This window comes from Lemur catta, chromosome 16 (assembly GCF_020740605.2).
Source record: "Lemur catta isolate mLemCat1 chromosome 16, mLemCat1.pri, whole genome shotgun sequence".
Taxonomy (NCBI): Eukaryota; Metazoa; Chordata; class Mammalia; order Primates; family Lemuridae; genus Lemur; species Lemur catta.
The window spans coordinates 27,054,783-27,071,387 of NC_059143.1; the positions used below are offsets into that span (position 1 = coordinate 27,054,783).

General features: G+C 33.8%; 1 protein-coding gene across 2 annotated transcripts in view; it reads left to right on the plus strand.

Moving 5' to 3' along the window:
- The window catches only part of KIAA1328 (KIAA1328 ortholog), a 219,241-nt gene that overhangs the window by 147,811 nt on the left and 54,825 nt on the right, over positions 1 to 16,605 (plus strand). For both annotated transcript variants that reach the window (XM_045527671.1, XM_045527673.1), the window contains exons 7-8: positions 2,924 to 3,597; positions 8,419 to 8,526. In XM_045527671.1, the coding sequence (XP_045383627.1) occupies positions 2,924 to 3,597; positions 8,419 to 8,526 (782 nt within the window). The remainder of the gene's footprint in view (positions 1 to 2,923; positions 3,598 to 8,418; positions 8,527 to 16,605) is intronic.

Sequence of the window (16,605 nt, forward strand, 5' to 3'; positions counted from 1 at the left end):
GTATTGTCAGTAAGTACTGTGGAAGTTCAGAGTAGGAGAGGTTAATATGGACTGGAATTGCCCTTTAGGTGTAAAATAAGATTAATTTTTTATATGATGTAGTTTATTAGAAATTTTGCCTAGGACTAGTTCATTTTCTGTAGCTTGTCATCAGCTTGGTTTACAGGATTGGATGTTTTCTTTGAAGAGAACCAAGTCTTCTCAGATGTGATTCATTCTCACTTAAATGGAAATCCTTTAGCATTGCTTTAGAAACTCAATTAAAATCTTAAGAATCACTGTAATAGCCTTCTACCCTTTATCATAGGATAGGAAATATCATATTGCTATGTATCTCTGTTGGTTGACACTTTTTACTTATCAATCCACCATTTTCAGCAATTACAAAGTAAATTGGTGGGATATTTTTCCCCTTCTGCTAGGGATCCCAATATTCATTGATTCTATGTCTCTAGACTAGAAATTGTTTATAAATTAGCTTGTATTTAAAAAGAAATTGCAGTAGACTGAATATGGCCCCTCAAATATGTCCATGTCCTAATTCCTGGAACCTGTGAATGTCACCTTATTTAGCACAAGGGACTTTTTAAAGTAAGAGACTTTGCAGATGTGATCAAATTAAGAATCTTGAGATGGGAAGATTATTCTGGATTGCCTGAGTGGGCTTGATATTATCTAAATGGTCCTTATAAGAGGGAGCAGGAGTGAGAGGAGAAGGCACTGTGATGATGAGGGAAGCAAAAGTTGTGATACATTTTGAGGATGGAGGAAAGGCCACAAACCAAGGAATGCAGGTGACTACTAGAAGGTGGAAAAGGCAAGGAAACTGATTGTCTCCTCAGAGCCTCCCAGAGAAACCAGCCCTACCAACACCTTGACTTTAGCCCAGTGAAACAGATTTCTAATTTCTGACCTCCAAAATTGTAAGAGAATAAATTTGTGTTGTTTTATATCACAGAGTTTGCGGTAATTTGTTACAGCAGCAATAGGAAACTAGTATAGAAGCTGTAATATATTAGTTTACTGAAAAGGTCATGTTTCTCTTGAAGCCTTGAGCGAATAAGCTTCCCTCAGCCTGCAAATAATTATCCATGAAAAGTGAAAGATTATTTTAGTGGATTTGGATAAAAGATTAAGAAGAATTTTTGCTTATTTGGTTTTGCTTGTTTGGTTAGTGTTCAATATGCAGAACACTTCCTGGATTTGCTTGAATAGAGACAAAATGGCAAGGAAGTAAAAAGTTAACATAAATTGGCTTTGAATGAAAGCCTAAAGGAAGAGGAAGATGAGAGTGAAAGATATGAGAGACACGTCAGATATTTTACTTGTTTAGATCTGCTTAGGTTCTTTCTCTTGTCTTTATCTTTCAGCAAAGTCTGAGTCCATGTATCTAGAATAGATAGAATAAGCCTTGGAAACAGACCTCTTCAAAGGTAGATGATTTGTTTCTTTCAGCTTTGGTGTTAAAGCTTATATTCTGGCTGCCCAAAAGAAATAACAGCTGTTACCGGCAATATGTCTTTGAACAACCCGTCTTGCTAGTTAATTGGACTTGGGGGTCCTCTTTTGCTTTGCCCAAGATCTAAATTGAAGGGAAGTTTTTATGTTGTAAAGGGCTACCCTTGGAAGAATCTAAGCATTGGCTAGATTCATTTTCAGAAATGGATTCTTATCAGTCCAGTTTAATTAAGATTCTTATACATTAATTTATTATTATTTTGTTAATCACAAGCATCCACCTTCATGAGCAAGTTGCTCATCAGTAACACACTCAACATTTGCGTTTAACTAGAATATTTGTGTTGGACAACCACCTGGAATTTGGGTACACCATGTTTCTGAAATACAGTGTGAAGAAAAGCTGCTTATTTGTTGTCCTAATTCAATGATGTTCATAGCTGAGCTAAGTGTAACTACTCAGCCTTCTAAGGCCAAGTTCAATAGTTAGGCAGCTGGAGATATTCCGTGATATAGACCAGTGGTTTTCAAAGTATGAGCCTAGATCAGCAACATAAGCATCACCTTGGAACTTGTTAGAAATGCAAATTCCCTGACTCTGCTTCAGACAGTTGGAAACTCTGGGGATGAAGCCAGAGTTTTATGTTTAACAAGCCCTCCAGGTGATTCTGATACACGTTAAAATTTGAGAATCATTGATACAGACTAAGTTTTGCTCTCCCTGATAGAACAGCCTTAAGGCTAAAATGTTAGAAAAGCTCACTCTATTGGCCTGTCAGGGGCAATTTGCAACTGATTCCTTTCTGCCTGAGTTCTATCAGACTGTAGTCACTTGAACAGCTTAATTGAAAATCACTCATGTTTGTAGCTGAAATTAAATGTTTTGTATTTAAATAACCACTTTTGATTAGAATCATATTTTGTTGAAAGTGGTTGGTTTTATCTGTGTTCTGTAAAGATATTTATAAAAACTCATCAAAGTTCTAGCAGTAAGTAAGGAACATCCTATTCAGTATAAGGTGAAATGTTTTACATCAAATCTCATGCTGTGTAATGGCCAATCAAAGGGTATTTAAGGTGGCTGAATGGATTTCTTGGCTAAGTATTCAAAAGTAAACATTTTAAGACATTACCATTTAATGCTTTTTGCCTCTTCTCAAAGTTGATTTTATGTAATCCTCATTATTTGCAACTCCTGAAATCACCAAAGATCTTGCATAAACAGCATGTAGCCACACTTTTTCTCATCCTTATATAGATTTACTGAAATGTAGGTTGTTTGAAAATGGATGTAGCTTTGTGGTACATGTCTGTTTATCTGTGGGAATATTCTCATTTCATATTTAAGAACACAAAACAACAGTTTTGTTTTGGTAAACATATATCATTGATTTCTGAAAAGCCAAAAGAAAAAACTTGTTTTATTGTGTACTTATTTGACAACTGATTTTGTGGTTCTTTTTAGGTATCCAATAGGAAAAGCACTCTCCGGTCTTCATCTATGGAACTGGATGGTTCCTATTTGAGTGTTGCCAGACCACAAACCTACTATCAAACCAAGCAGAGACCTAAGTCTGCAAATCAGGATTCAGTTTCAGAATCCTTTATGGAGTTTAGGAATAATTCTTTGAAGCCAATAACCCTTCATCATTCCAAAGAGGGTTTAAATAGGGTGCCATCAGAGACCAGAACATGTAATTATGAATCTCCAGGGAGAAAACCAGTGGATGCAGTCCCAACAGAAAAAGCTCTACCAGAAGAACTGAAGATGAAGGAATGTCCACACCTTAAGCCTAGTCTAACTAGTCAGTGTTGTGGTCATAGACTTTCTGAAGATGCATATCATGTTAATGAGAGCCATCCTACAAACATAGCCCCTCAACATCCTAAGACACATGCAGAATCCTGCAGTTATTGTGGCCTTTCTTGGACATCTGTGATGCATGGTGGAAGGACACTGCAACCCAGTGAAACTAATATCAAAAAGCAGCTCTCAGAAGATAGGAGGCAGCAACTGATGCTTCAGAAAATGGAGCTGGAAATTGAAAAGGAGCGCCTTCAGCATCTGCTGGCCCAGCAGGAGACAAAGCTTCTCCTAAAGCAGCAGCAGCTTCACCAATCTCGACTGGATTATAATTGGTGAGTTCCTACCTGTTCTTTCAGCAATGTCTGCAGTTTGAAGAACACGGTGTAAAATGGCTGCTATGTTACTATAGCAGATGTGTAGAAAAAATGGTTCTTCAGGATCTTAGCTTGCTCAAGATGCATACCATGACTGCTAAGTAAATTCCCCTGTCTTCTGTGGAAGACTTGAAAGATTACCTTGTCTTACAAAATGTTAACTTAAAGTATCTACCTCTGAGCAATCCAATGTAATTTTTACTGGATTCCAAAGAAATTTTTAAGTGATATTATCATTATACAAAATCCTCTGCCGTTTGATGTTATTGTAAAGATACTACGCTTTAAGTAAAAGCTTGATATTTCAAGGTGTGGAATCGAATTGTGAAGAAGTGTAATTAGCTGTCACATTCCATATTTATGTCTACTTACCATAATATAAAATATAACAAATGATTAGAGCCTTCTAAATTCAACCCTTTCTGCTCATGAAGCATAACTTATTTAATAACCAGTTCTTATAAATTTATCCACATTTAGGCTGTTCTTCCCTTAACAATTCCCTAAGAACAGTATTTCAAAAGCAAAATTGCTATTTTGTTATTATATAGTGCTCAGTTTCTTCACATCCATGCTAACAGTTAGTATCGTCACTAACTTTTGTTTTACCTCTTCTAATATGTGGATGGTGATATTTCATTGTGGCCTTAATTTGCATTTCCCTAATAGCTAGTGATGTTGGACATCTTTTTATCGGCTTGTTTTCCCTCCTTCCCTCCTCTTTGGTAAATTATCTCTTCGGTGTCTTTTGCCCATGTTCTAATTGGATCATTTGGATGTTTTTACTATTTTTGAGAGTTCTTCATGTATTCTAGATATCAATTGTTTGTCAGATATGTGGATTGCAAATATTTTCTCCCAGTCTATGGCTGGTCTTTTCAATCTCTTAACAGGATCTTTAACAGAACAAAAGTTTTTCATTTTAATTAAGTGCGATTTATCAATTATTTTCTGTTATGGATTATACAAAGTTTTAACATGAATAGGTGTTGATATTTGTCAAATCCCTTTTATGAATTTTGTCAAATACCTTTTATGATCATGTGACTTTTCTTATTTAGCCTGCTAATATCGTGGGTTATGTTTATCTTTGAATGTTGAACCAGCCTTGAATCCCTGGAATAATCACTTGGTCATAGTTTATGATATTTTTTATATAATGCTGAATTCTATTTACTAATATTTTGTTAAGGATATTTGTGTCAGTATCGATGAGGGATGTTGGTCTCTTACATTCTTGTTTTATATTCTCTTTGTCTTGTGTTCGTATCAATGTAATACTGGCCTCATAAAATGAGTTGGGAAGTGTTCCCTCCACTTCTACTTTCTGGAAGAGACTGTGTAGAACTGATGTTAATTCTTCTTTAAATATTTGGTAGAATCCTCAGTGAAACCATCTAGACTTAGAGATTTCTGTTTTGGGAATTTTAAAATAGGAAGTTCAGTTTCCTTAATACTTAGAGCTATTCACTTCATCTATTTGATATTGAATGAGTTGTGGTAATTTGTGCTTTTTGAAGAGTTGGTCCATTTCATCTAGGTTATCAAATTTATGTGTGTAGGCTTGTTTTTAGTATTCTGTTATTACCTTTTTGATGTCTGAAAGGTTTGTAGTTACAGGCAGTCCCTGGATTGTGAATGACCCAACTTAATGGCATTCCATACTTATAAGCAGGGGTTGCCAAGGCTCCCCGTAAGGATAATTTATAATTAAAAAATTAATAATTCTGGAATTATTAATACTTTCTTCCACACATATAAACAAACCCACGTGGTGTGAGCAGTTCACTGGCACAGAATTTTTATGCCAGCAGCTACTCTCATTGTTTATGGGGTCTCTTAGGCACAGCATCACTTGCGTCTTAACTTTTTTATTTGATTTTATGAGTCTGTGTTTGCTCTTATGACCATACCTCCAGAGCAAGTCCACTGAAAGTCCAGGTGAGCCTGCAGCGAAGAGAATGGTGATTACAATGGAAATGAAAGTAGAAATAATTAAGCATTCGGAGAAAGGCCAAATGCCATCTTTCACTGGGAAAGCATTAGGCTTCAGTTGCTCGGCTATCAGAACAATTACAAAAGGATAAAGTGAGAATAATGGGACATGTGAAAGGCAGTGCTCCAATGAAGGCATCAATTATGACTAAGCAGCATAATGGATTAATTATTGAAATGGAAAGGTTATTATTGACTTGGTTAGAAGATCAAAATAAGCGTAACATTTCTATTAGCCTAGGAATTAAAAGAAAGAGCACAGTAGTTTCTGTGACTTATTATTACAGTACAGGGGTATTATTATTAGCAGTAATATTATTATTATTACAGTATTACACTGTATTATTATTATCACATATGAGCCATTATGGTATTGTTATTATTATTATAAACAAAAACTCAAGACATTTTTAATTGAACAGCTTTCACCTCTCATTCTCCTGCTTACTTCCACTGTGGTTTATCATAGTTAGCTGGTACAACCCAAAACTAGAAGCCTAATCTATCCATTTAAGTAATCAGTATCAAAATTCATATTTTTAGGCTGAAAGTTTACACTATTCTTTGGCCTACTTTTTGGATTTATGTAATTTTATCACTTATGAAGATTATTTGAAATTCAACGTTCTGCACATTTCTATCATGTACCAAGAATATCTATATCAAATGAATCTTCCCAAGACATTGCTTTTATTGTGCCATCTCTGAATTTTAAAAACCCATGATAATTTATTAGATTATGTTTATTCAAACTAGTATAAAAAGCTTTTTATAATCTGGAATCACCTCTCTGCTCATTTGCCCCACTTTTCCTAAGAAATAATTTTTTTCCAAAGGCAAGTTTGTCTCCTTGAAGTCTTTTCAATATGTCATTGACGTTTCTTCCTCAAGTCATACTTTTTCCTCTGATTTAAATATCTATGCTCTACTTTTCCATTTGTTTACACCCTATCTATTCATTACAACACAGTTAAAATCTCACTACTTAAAATTTTTACATCTAGTTTCTTTTTCACCTAACTCTGTTTTAAGTTATGTAATAAATATGAATACAAAATTAGCACCTTAATGTTTAATGTGTAATGCAGTACGTGTTTTAGTTTCATTCTCCTTGTGTCAGCAAACATTTGCTAAGCCCCCTACTCTATACAAAACTATATGGGAGAGTACCAAAATGAACAAGACTTAATCTTGTTTCTCAATATATTTCTCACTCTCTAATTTATATATAATTTGAACTTTTATATGTCTTTAGTGAACTTGTCATTTAAATGACCCAAGGAATCTCATTTCAATTAAATAATGAATTAATATCTTCTATACATAAGGCATTGTTTATAGTGCTCAGGATGTTCAGGAGAAATATTTGGAAGGCAATCTGTAATTGAATACCAAATGAGTTAGCACAGAATTGTTAACAGTAGTTCAGAATTTTGGGATGAGCCTGTCATTTTGAAATAAATTTGGCATGACTTTGACATTTACTTAAATTGTGATTAACAATTCATTCTATCTTGTTATTACATAATAGTCAATAAGAACTTTCAAAAGGGCATTATCTTTGTGAGCCCTTCCTAGATTGACTGGAGAAGATTTATCCAGAATACTATTCATGACAGTAGCAAGAATCACCTTAAATCCTTTTTGGAGCAAAATAGTGTATATGTAATGAATAAAAATCAAGGCTAATTAAAAATATTTGCTTTTGTCTCCCACACTTACAATATGCCATAATACATGTACTCTATACCTAAGTATGATTTTTAAAAAAAATACTGCCTTCACCACCAAAAATATGTCACCTTGGGAGAGTTCTATGGCTTTGGCTTCCCTTTAGTCATCTGTAAATACATATAGTAAAAGTTAAAGTAACTACTTCATAGAGTCCTTGTGAGTATCACAAATATTAGTCTTAAACTGTAAGTTCCTGAAGGTAATTAATCTACATACTTCCTTTTGTACATCACTGTGCATAGTTGCAATTATAAGAATGTCTTTTGACAATGATGAAAATGACAGCACTGTGTTAATAATGTTTTTATCGCTTCATGGTTTGATTTCACAGTTGAAAGAAGAATATACTTTTACAGATAACTAGAGAATATTTCTAAAAAAACTGAGAGAATAGGTAGTAAGTGTCACATACTTGATACAAGTGATTGATACCCAAACTCCTCATAGAAGACCTTTATGCTGCTTTCTTCCTTGGCCTCACCTCCTCAGTACTTGTGAGTGTGAGTTTACGTTAGCATTCATGAATAGAACGAATGTCTTCCAATTTTTTTGGAAGGATTTACCTGTGACCCAGAGAAAATATGTTAGTTACTGAGCTGTAGCCCTAGCTAGCTCTTTGAAATGTGAGTATGAGAAGTGGATGCCTCTCATGTAAATGTTGGGCAGGGCAAGTACACTTAGAGTTACTAGAATTCCCATTTATACTCATGTGATCAAAATACACTTGCTTTAGAGGGAATATTTAACTTTCTAGAGAAGAGACTTAAAGTGCTCCTACTAAAGCATCTATAATTTTGAGTTTTTAAGTGATATTCTAACCAACTTAATCTTCCTTACTCCCTTATAAATAAATATAATTTAAATTTCTATGAAATCAATTTGTATTTATTTATGTATACTTAGGAATTACCCATTTATTTTTGACAGATTGAGTTTTAATTTGAAAATAATGCCTAGGGTTCTAACTGAAAGAACGTAGTTTTTCTAAGGATTACCATTCAGTTTATCAGGCTCCACAGGATTAGAAATTCTTTAAATTTATTTTTACAGGTTAAGAACTCAAGCTGTGTTTAAATCGAGAGAACTAGTTGCTGACAAAGAGCTCACGAAAGCCCAAGAACTCAATGTGGATATGAATGGGAGTGACTGTGTACCAAGGTAAACCTGAGAAATGGTGAAGGGAAGAATATTAAAGACATATTTAACATATATTTGGTATAAAATTATGGCTCTATATTGGTTAATGAAGTTTTCTGGCCACATGCATAAATATGTTCTCATTATAAATTTTTGAAAAATATAGAAAATTATAAAAAAGAAAATAAAAATCATTCATAATCCTAAAACTCAGAGACAATCCTTTGAACCTTTTTCTCCTACTTTTCTTTGTATGATATTATAGTCTATATTGATAATAGAGATTATGCTTATACAGGATTGTATTTGTTACTTTTTTCACTGTATCATATTTTCTGATCATATTACTTTGTAAAGCATACTAATTAATTTATTCAAAAAGTATTTATTGTGTGGCAGTGATGCCCCAATTTTTATCTATTAACCTGTTATTGGACAATCTAGAGTTTTTCTATTATGAATTATGTCTTGAAGAACATTTCTCAGAATAGATTTTTTACTTTATCTAGAGCTATTTCCTTGTTATAGATTTCTATAAGTGGAGAAAGTAGAGTTACTAGAATACATACATACTGAGTGTGATGCACACTGTCTGGGGGATGGACAAGCTTGAAGGTCTGACTGGGGGGAGCGGGCAAGGGCAATATATGTAACCTAAACATTTGTACCCCCATAAATATGCTGAAATTAAAAAAAAAAAAAGTATCCTTCCTGTAGCCCTCTGTAAAATCTTGCTGTAGTGTAACTTGGTTATTTTCTAAGTTTGCTGTCTAGTAATTTCATCCTAAGATTTCCTTATCAAGTAAATTTATTTACTCTTTTCTGTGTTATGTTCCCCTTTTTCTAGATCACATATTATCCTCTTTTTGGTTTATATGCCTTCATTTTACTAAAATATGTCCTTCAATAGCTTACTGTCAAGGAATGCAAGAGGCAATAATTTTTTGAGTCAAATCTCTAAAAAATGTCTTTAGTCTATCTTCATATTTAATTTATAGTTTAGCTGTATATAAAATTCTGGGTGGTTAATTATTTTTCCTGAGAAGGGATTGAAGATTGTGTTCTATATCTTCTAGTTTCTATTGTTGCCTTTAAGAAATGTGATACAATTTGATTCCTGATCTTTTTTATGTGATGTATTATCCATGAAAACTGTTAAGATCTTGTCTTTCTCTGCATTCTTCTAAAAATTAATACAGATGTGCATTAGTTGGACCTTTTTCCTTTCATTATGCTGAGTAATCAGGTGGGAAACTTTCTTCAATTTAAAGAAATTTTTTTGTTAATTTCCCCCATCTAATTTTTTGTATTCTCTTTCCAGAATTGACCTTACTCTGATGTTGAATCTCTTAGAATCATCCTTCATTTTCTTATTTTTCTCTGCTTTCATATCTGTCTTTTTTTTCTAGTTTCTAAGAGATTTCCTGAACTTTATATTTCAACGCTTCTGTTGATTTTTGTTAGTGCTATAATTTTTAATCTCTAAGAACAGTTTATTCTCTGAAAGGCCAATTTTTATAAGAACCCATTCTTGTTTTACATATGCAATATTTTTTCTTATCTTTAAAGATATTTGTAATAGTTTTTGAAGTTTCTTCTGTTCCTCATGCGTTAGAAAAACAGTTAAAACCTATTGAAAGCTCTAACTGTATATGAGCAGTGCTTGTCAACTAATAGACTTCACTATGATCAGGTGGGAACCTTGGGGACCCTTACCTCTTACTATTCATAGGTCTTTTCTCTTGGGGTAGTCAGTTTCCCTAAGGATAAATGTTCTGCCTGGGTGGGAAGAAGGGAGGGGAGCATTGTATTAATATAAGCGTGGGTGCCAATGTGGGGAGCCTAGTTGAGTAAGAGAGAAGGGACCCATCAGTCATTATGTAGGCTTTCACTTACTTCCTCGTTTAACTATATGGGTTTCAGCCCTCAACTGTATTTCAGGACCCCATGTCCACAGTCATTCTTTTTCAACCTCTTCCAGGGGATAAACTTTCAGTCTTCTCCACAAGATGGGGACACATAGAGGAGGACTTCACTTTTGACTGCTACGCAGACTTTCAACCAGCTTTACTTTTAGTCCCACCATTCCTACTTGCTTCCTCCAGTCCCTGAACCTTTCAGGAGTTTTCTGGCATGTTTCAGTTTACAACTTCCTTCAACCCAGGTAGCAAATATTTCAGTTTTGATTTTTCTACTTTGCTAGTTGAGTTTCAACTCATACATCTGCTTTCTAGGCTTCTAAAAATTTGTGACATCTCTTATCCCTTTGTCCTCTCCTCTTCACTTTTCTGCAGCTACATAGGTTTATGTCTCTTTTTTACCCTTTTACTATTATTTTTTAAGTTTTAGAAGGGAATAGAGATGTGTTTTCAATCAGTTATATAAATTAGCTCTCTAGTGTTGATTTGTATAGTTTCAGGGGTCCCCAACCTATGGTGAGTTGTATAATTATTTCATGATAGATTACAGTGTAATAATAATAAAGTGCACAATAAATGTAATGTGCTTGAATCATCTGAAAGCACTCCCCCCCCCACCCCGGCCCATGGAAAAAATTGTCTTCCATGAAAACAGTCCCTGGTGCCAAAAAGGTTGGGGACCGCTGAGTTAAATGATATTTGACAATTTAGTCAGTGGAAAGATGGAATCCCATTGTAATTTGTAGTTACTCAGGACTCAATTAGAATGAACGTTTCTCTATGTGTGTATTAACCCCTTGTGTTTCTTCTTTGTGGAATTTTAATTTCCTGCCTGCATCTGCATTTTTTTATAAAGGGGCATTATATTTCTTCTCTAGTTGATATGTATGAACTTCGTAATATATTTTTTAATTTAAAATATTTTTTTCTTATTCTTAATGCTATTCATGTTTATCTATATCTTTATTGATTTACTTTCTTTTATGGTAGACAAAAATATAAAATGCTGATAAGCCAAAAGAAAAAAACAAAATGTACCCACAGTCTCATCTAGAGCTAATCTTTATATATAACTTCTTATTTATTTGTGAGTATGTGTTGTGTGTTTATATTACACATCTTATTTCACAACCCATCTTAAAATATTTTAAATTAAACTTTAAAAAAAAGTGAAAAGTAAACATTTCTCTTATAAAAGATAAAACATCCAAAGACATATCAAGAAAATATCAGTCATCTTTCATTCCCAGTTTCATTTTCTAGCCTGTCTTGGTTGACTTAGTGTTAGCACTCTGATATGTATCCTTCTAAACCTTTCTTTGTGCTTACAAATATAAACAACATCAGTATATGTTTGAGTTAAATTGAACACATTTTTTTTCACTTAACAGTACTTAATACTTATTTATCAGGTCTTTAGCTATAGAGCTATGGTAAACAGAATAATTTTCCCCAAAAGGTGTCCATGCTCTAATTCCCTAGGGGGGTGTGTGTGTGTGTGCGTGTGTGTGTGTGTGTGTGTGTGTGTGTGTGTGTGTGTATGTTTCAGCTGTTTGTGTTTCAGATAGGGAGGATAGGTCTCTATCTCTGGTCTGTCAAAATTCTATCTTATCTTTTAGGACTTATCTCAAATATTACCTCTTCCAGAAATATTTTTTTTGTGTTTCCTTTATAGCCCTTATATTCTGTATAGATGATAAATATTTACATATTTCCCTTATTCTACTATTAGGATACTTGAAGGTAGTGGCTTTTCTTCATCTCCTGCAGTACTTAGCTAGATTGTTTTTTTCTTAACAATAGGTGTTCAATAAAAATTTTTGTTGGATTTCTTAGTATTATATGAAAGTATAAAAATGGTCAGATTTTTAGGAGTATGCAGAATTACAAAACTCTTAATTTATAAGGGTCATCTTTGTATAACCAATAAACAAAGTAAAAAAAAAAACTGGAGTACCTATAAACAACTTGTGACTTTGATTTAAGTCATTACCATCTTTCATGTGATAATTATCTTCCAATGGTTTGGCTCAGCTGTGCCTTACTGTTTGCTCTTATTTGTCATTAAGGCCTCACATATTATTTATTTTCATTCTATAGCACTTATGCAGGAAGGAAGCAGCAATGTAAGCTCCCTTGCCTGTGATTCTTCCCACAGATAATAGAAAATAAATTGCAATTAGATTTTGGTAATTGTATATAATTAACTCAAAATGAGCTGTTAATTATAAAAAATATGTTTTCACTTTCTCATTATCTCATTTATTTTAGTTCCAAATTCTTAATGCTTCACTTGAGTAAGTTTAATATTTTAAATACACAGAGTGTTTTTAATACTGATAATTTAAATTTCCACATAAACAAAATTTAACTTAAAATTAAATTTTATCTAGGGAGTTCTACTGCTAAAGTCAAAGAACCTGAAAGGTAAAAAAAGGGTCCTTCTCATCACAATTTTTTATTGTGTTTTCTAAAATCAGTAGGCATTTTTTTAAAATAATTCGGCAAAGGCTGCTCAAAACTGTACAGTATTCTCTCTTGACCTATCTCTACCTCTTCCTTGGATTAGTGGAGACAGCATCATTTCCATAGTCGACTGAATCAAGGAGACATTAAATTCTTTATTTCTTTCAACCTCACATTAGATTTGAATAATTTAAGGGCTGTTGAGTGAGAATTCTTGGTTTTCCAATGACCATCAGACTTTGGAAGCAGACACCAAAGTTTCTTCAAATTTTTATAATGTATAATACCATTTTGAAAGGTCTGTGGTCTTATCAGAGGCATATTAGGAAATATTTTTTAAAGGAGTACATAGTCTTACCTTATTTTTGTCATAATTATTTAAGTTTAGGGCATGCTTGTTCAGATGCCCCTAAACCTTAAAGCATGTATCCATCTCTTTGACTGCCCTAGTTTTTATCCTGCAGGGCCAGTCTGGTCTTGACAAATTCCCTCAGTGTTTGCTTGTCTGAAAAAGTCTTTATTTCTTCATCATATAGGAAACTTAGTTTTGCAGCATACAAATTCTAGGCTGTCCATTATTCTATTTAAGAAGACTGAGGAGGGGGCCCCAGTCCCTTCTGGCTTGTGAAGTCTTAGTTGAGAAGTCTGCAGTTACAAACTTTCCTTTTTAAGTTACCTGATGTTTTCACTTTACAGCTTATAGGAGTTCCTCCTTCGTGTTGACTTTGGCCAGTCTGGTAACTATGTGTTGTGGTGATTGCCTCTTTGCAATGAATCTCCCAGATGTTTGTTGAGCTTCTTGTACCTGGATATCTAAATTTCTAGCAAGACTAGGGAAGTTTTCCTCAATTATTCCCTCAAGTAGGTTTTCCAACCCTTGTGTGTTTTCTTCTTAATCCTGAGGGTTGCCTATGATTCTTATGTTTGGCCTCTTTACATAATCCCATATTTCTTGTGGGCTTTGTTCATTCCTCTTATTTCTCTGATCATTTTCTTTGACTGACTTGTTTAATTCAAAGGTGTTGTCTTCAAGCTCTGAGATTCTTTCTTTTTCTTAGTCTAGTCTATTCTTAATACTTTCCACTATGCTTAGTATTTCCTTGAATGAATTTTTCGTTTCCGGAAGTTCTATTTGATTTTTTTTTAATAATTCTATTTTTTAGTGAATTTTTTATTCATTTCCTGTATTGTTTTGTAATTTCTTTGTATTGGTTTTCAGTTTTCTCTTATATTTCATTGAGCTTCCTTGTAATCCAAATTTGGAATTCTTTATCTGTCATTTTGATATTTTCATTTTGGTTGATATCCTTTGGTAAAGAATTGTCATTTCCTTTGGGGGTGTCCTTTTGCTCTGATTTTTCATATTTCTGGAGTTCTTGTACATATTCTTTCTCATCTGTCCTCTTGATCAAGTCCTGGGGGTTTTGGGCCTGGCTCGTGGGCCTGTCCCCAGGTCCCAGAAGATCAATCTCTGACCATACCAGCGAGAAAAGTGCTGCTCCTGAATTGCCTATGGGGTGTTCAAGCAAGTTTGATGATTCTCTTAGGTTGCCTCTGTCCTGGTGTCTTCCCCATTTCCCAGCAGTGTGAAATGTGTTGGGTCCCCCAGCTTAATCTCCAACAAGGCAGGTGATAACATAGTACTGAAAGTCTTAGCTAGAGCAATCAGAAAAGAAAAAGAAATAAAAAGCATCCAAACTGGAAAAAAGGAAGTAATATTATCCCTTTTTGTAAACAACATGATCTTATATTTAGAAAAACCTAAAGACTCTGCCAAAACACTCTTAGAACTGATAAAAAAATTCAGTAAAGTTGCAGGATATAAAATCAACACACAAAAAATTGGTAGCATTTCTCTACATCAATAACAAACTAGCTGAAAAAGAAGTCAAGAAAGCAATCCCTTCTACGATAGCTACAAAAAATATATAAGCTTAAACAAGGAGGTGAAAGTCCTCCATAAGGATAACTACAAAACACTGATGAAAGAAATTGAAGAGGACATAAACAAATTGAAAGACACTCATGCTCATGGACCGGAAGGATTGAAAGAAGTAATATTGTTGAAATGACCATACTTCCCAAAACAATCTACAGATTCAATGCAATTCTTAACAAAATTCCAGTGATATTCTTCACACAAATAGAAAGAAAAATCCTAAAATTCATATGAAACCACAAAAGACCCCAAATAGCCAAAGCAATTTTGAACAAAAAGAACAAAGCTGGGGGCAGTATGCTATCTGACTTCAAAATATACTACAAAGCTGTGGTAACCAAAACATCATGGAACTGATATAAAAACAGACATATAGACCAATGGAACAAAATAGAGAACCCAGAAATAAATCCATGTATTTACAGCCAATTCATTTTTTACAAGGATGCCAAGAACATACCTTGAGGAAAAGAGACCCTCTTCTTTTCCCCAGTGTATGTGGAAAAGTGCTGGGAAAACTGGATATCTATATGATGAAGAATGAAACTAGACCCCTACCTCTCACCATGTACAAAAAGTCAACTCAAAATGGAATATAGACTTAACTGTAAGACCTGAAACTATAAAAGTGCTAGAAGAGAACATAGAGAAAACCTTCCAGGACATCAATCTAGGCAAAGATGTTATGGCTAAGATCTCAAAAGCACAAGCAACGAAAACAAAAATAGACAAATGGGACAATATTAAACTAAAATGTTTCTGCATAGCAAAGGAAACTATCAACAGAGTAAAGAGACAACCTGTATGATGGAAGAAAGTATTTGCAAACTATTCACCCGACAAGGGACTAATATCCAGAATATACAAGGAACTTAAGCAATTCAACAGCAAAAACACAAACAATCCCATTAAAAAGTGGGCAAAGGATCTGAATAAACCTTTCTCAAAAGAAGACATACAAGTCCAACAAGTGTATGGAAACATACTCAACTTCACTAATCATCAGGGAAATACAAATCAAAGCTATGGTGAGGTATCATCTTACCCTGGCTAGAACAACTATGTGCTAACCATCTCCCTAACTGCTTACGTGAAAAAATGCAAAAGTTGATTTAATAAATTATATATTTATCAGAAATTTATCTTTTTAAATTGTTGGTTATATATAATTTTTTAAATTACATTATCATTCACTAAGACACTTGTCTCATAAATAGAATTTATTACTTTGCAGACTGATGGCGCTCAAATAGGAAAAGAAAACCTATTGTCTCCTCATATATGGCATAGCATATCCATAAAGTTAGCTTCCTCATGTGTAATATCTGCATGTTCTTCGCTCTAGATAATTTTTTAATCAGATTTGTCACCTTAGTATATAATTAATATGTGGGATAAATATTTTCTAAAATGTTAATTCATGGATTTTCAGATTATTAGATATCTGACTGCATAGCCTTTTCTGAAGGTGTGATTTTTATGTGTAGAGGAGTACGGGATAGAGAGTATCATCTATAGGATTAGGGAAATTTCCTGGAAAATATTGCTGGTATGACTGGCTAAATATAGGGAGCTGGTTAATAAATTGTATACATTTACACCTTATCTGCTACACATGAATGGATAGAATAGTGGTGGTTCTTAGCCTTTGTTCTAACATACTTATACAAATCTTTTTGGAAGTAATTTCTTCCTAGAAGAAACAATATTAGTGGAATTGGGGAATTGGAAGTTTCATTGCTACTCGAGTCTATTTGCTTTGATAACCTCATTCCC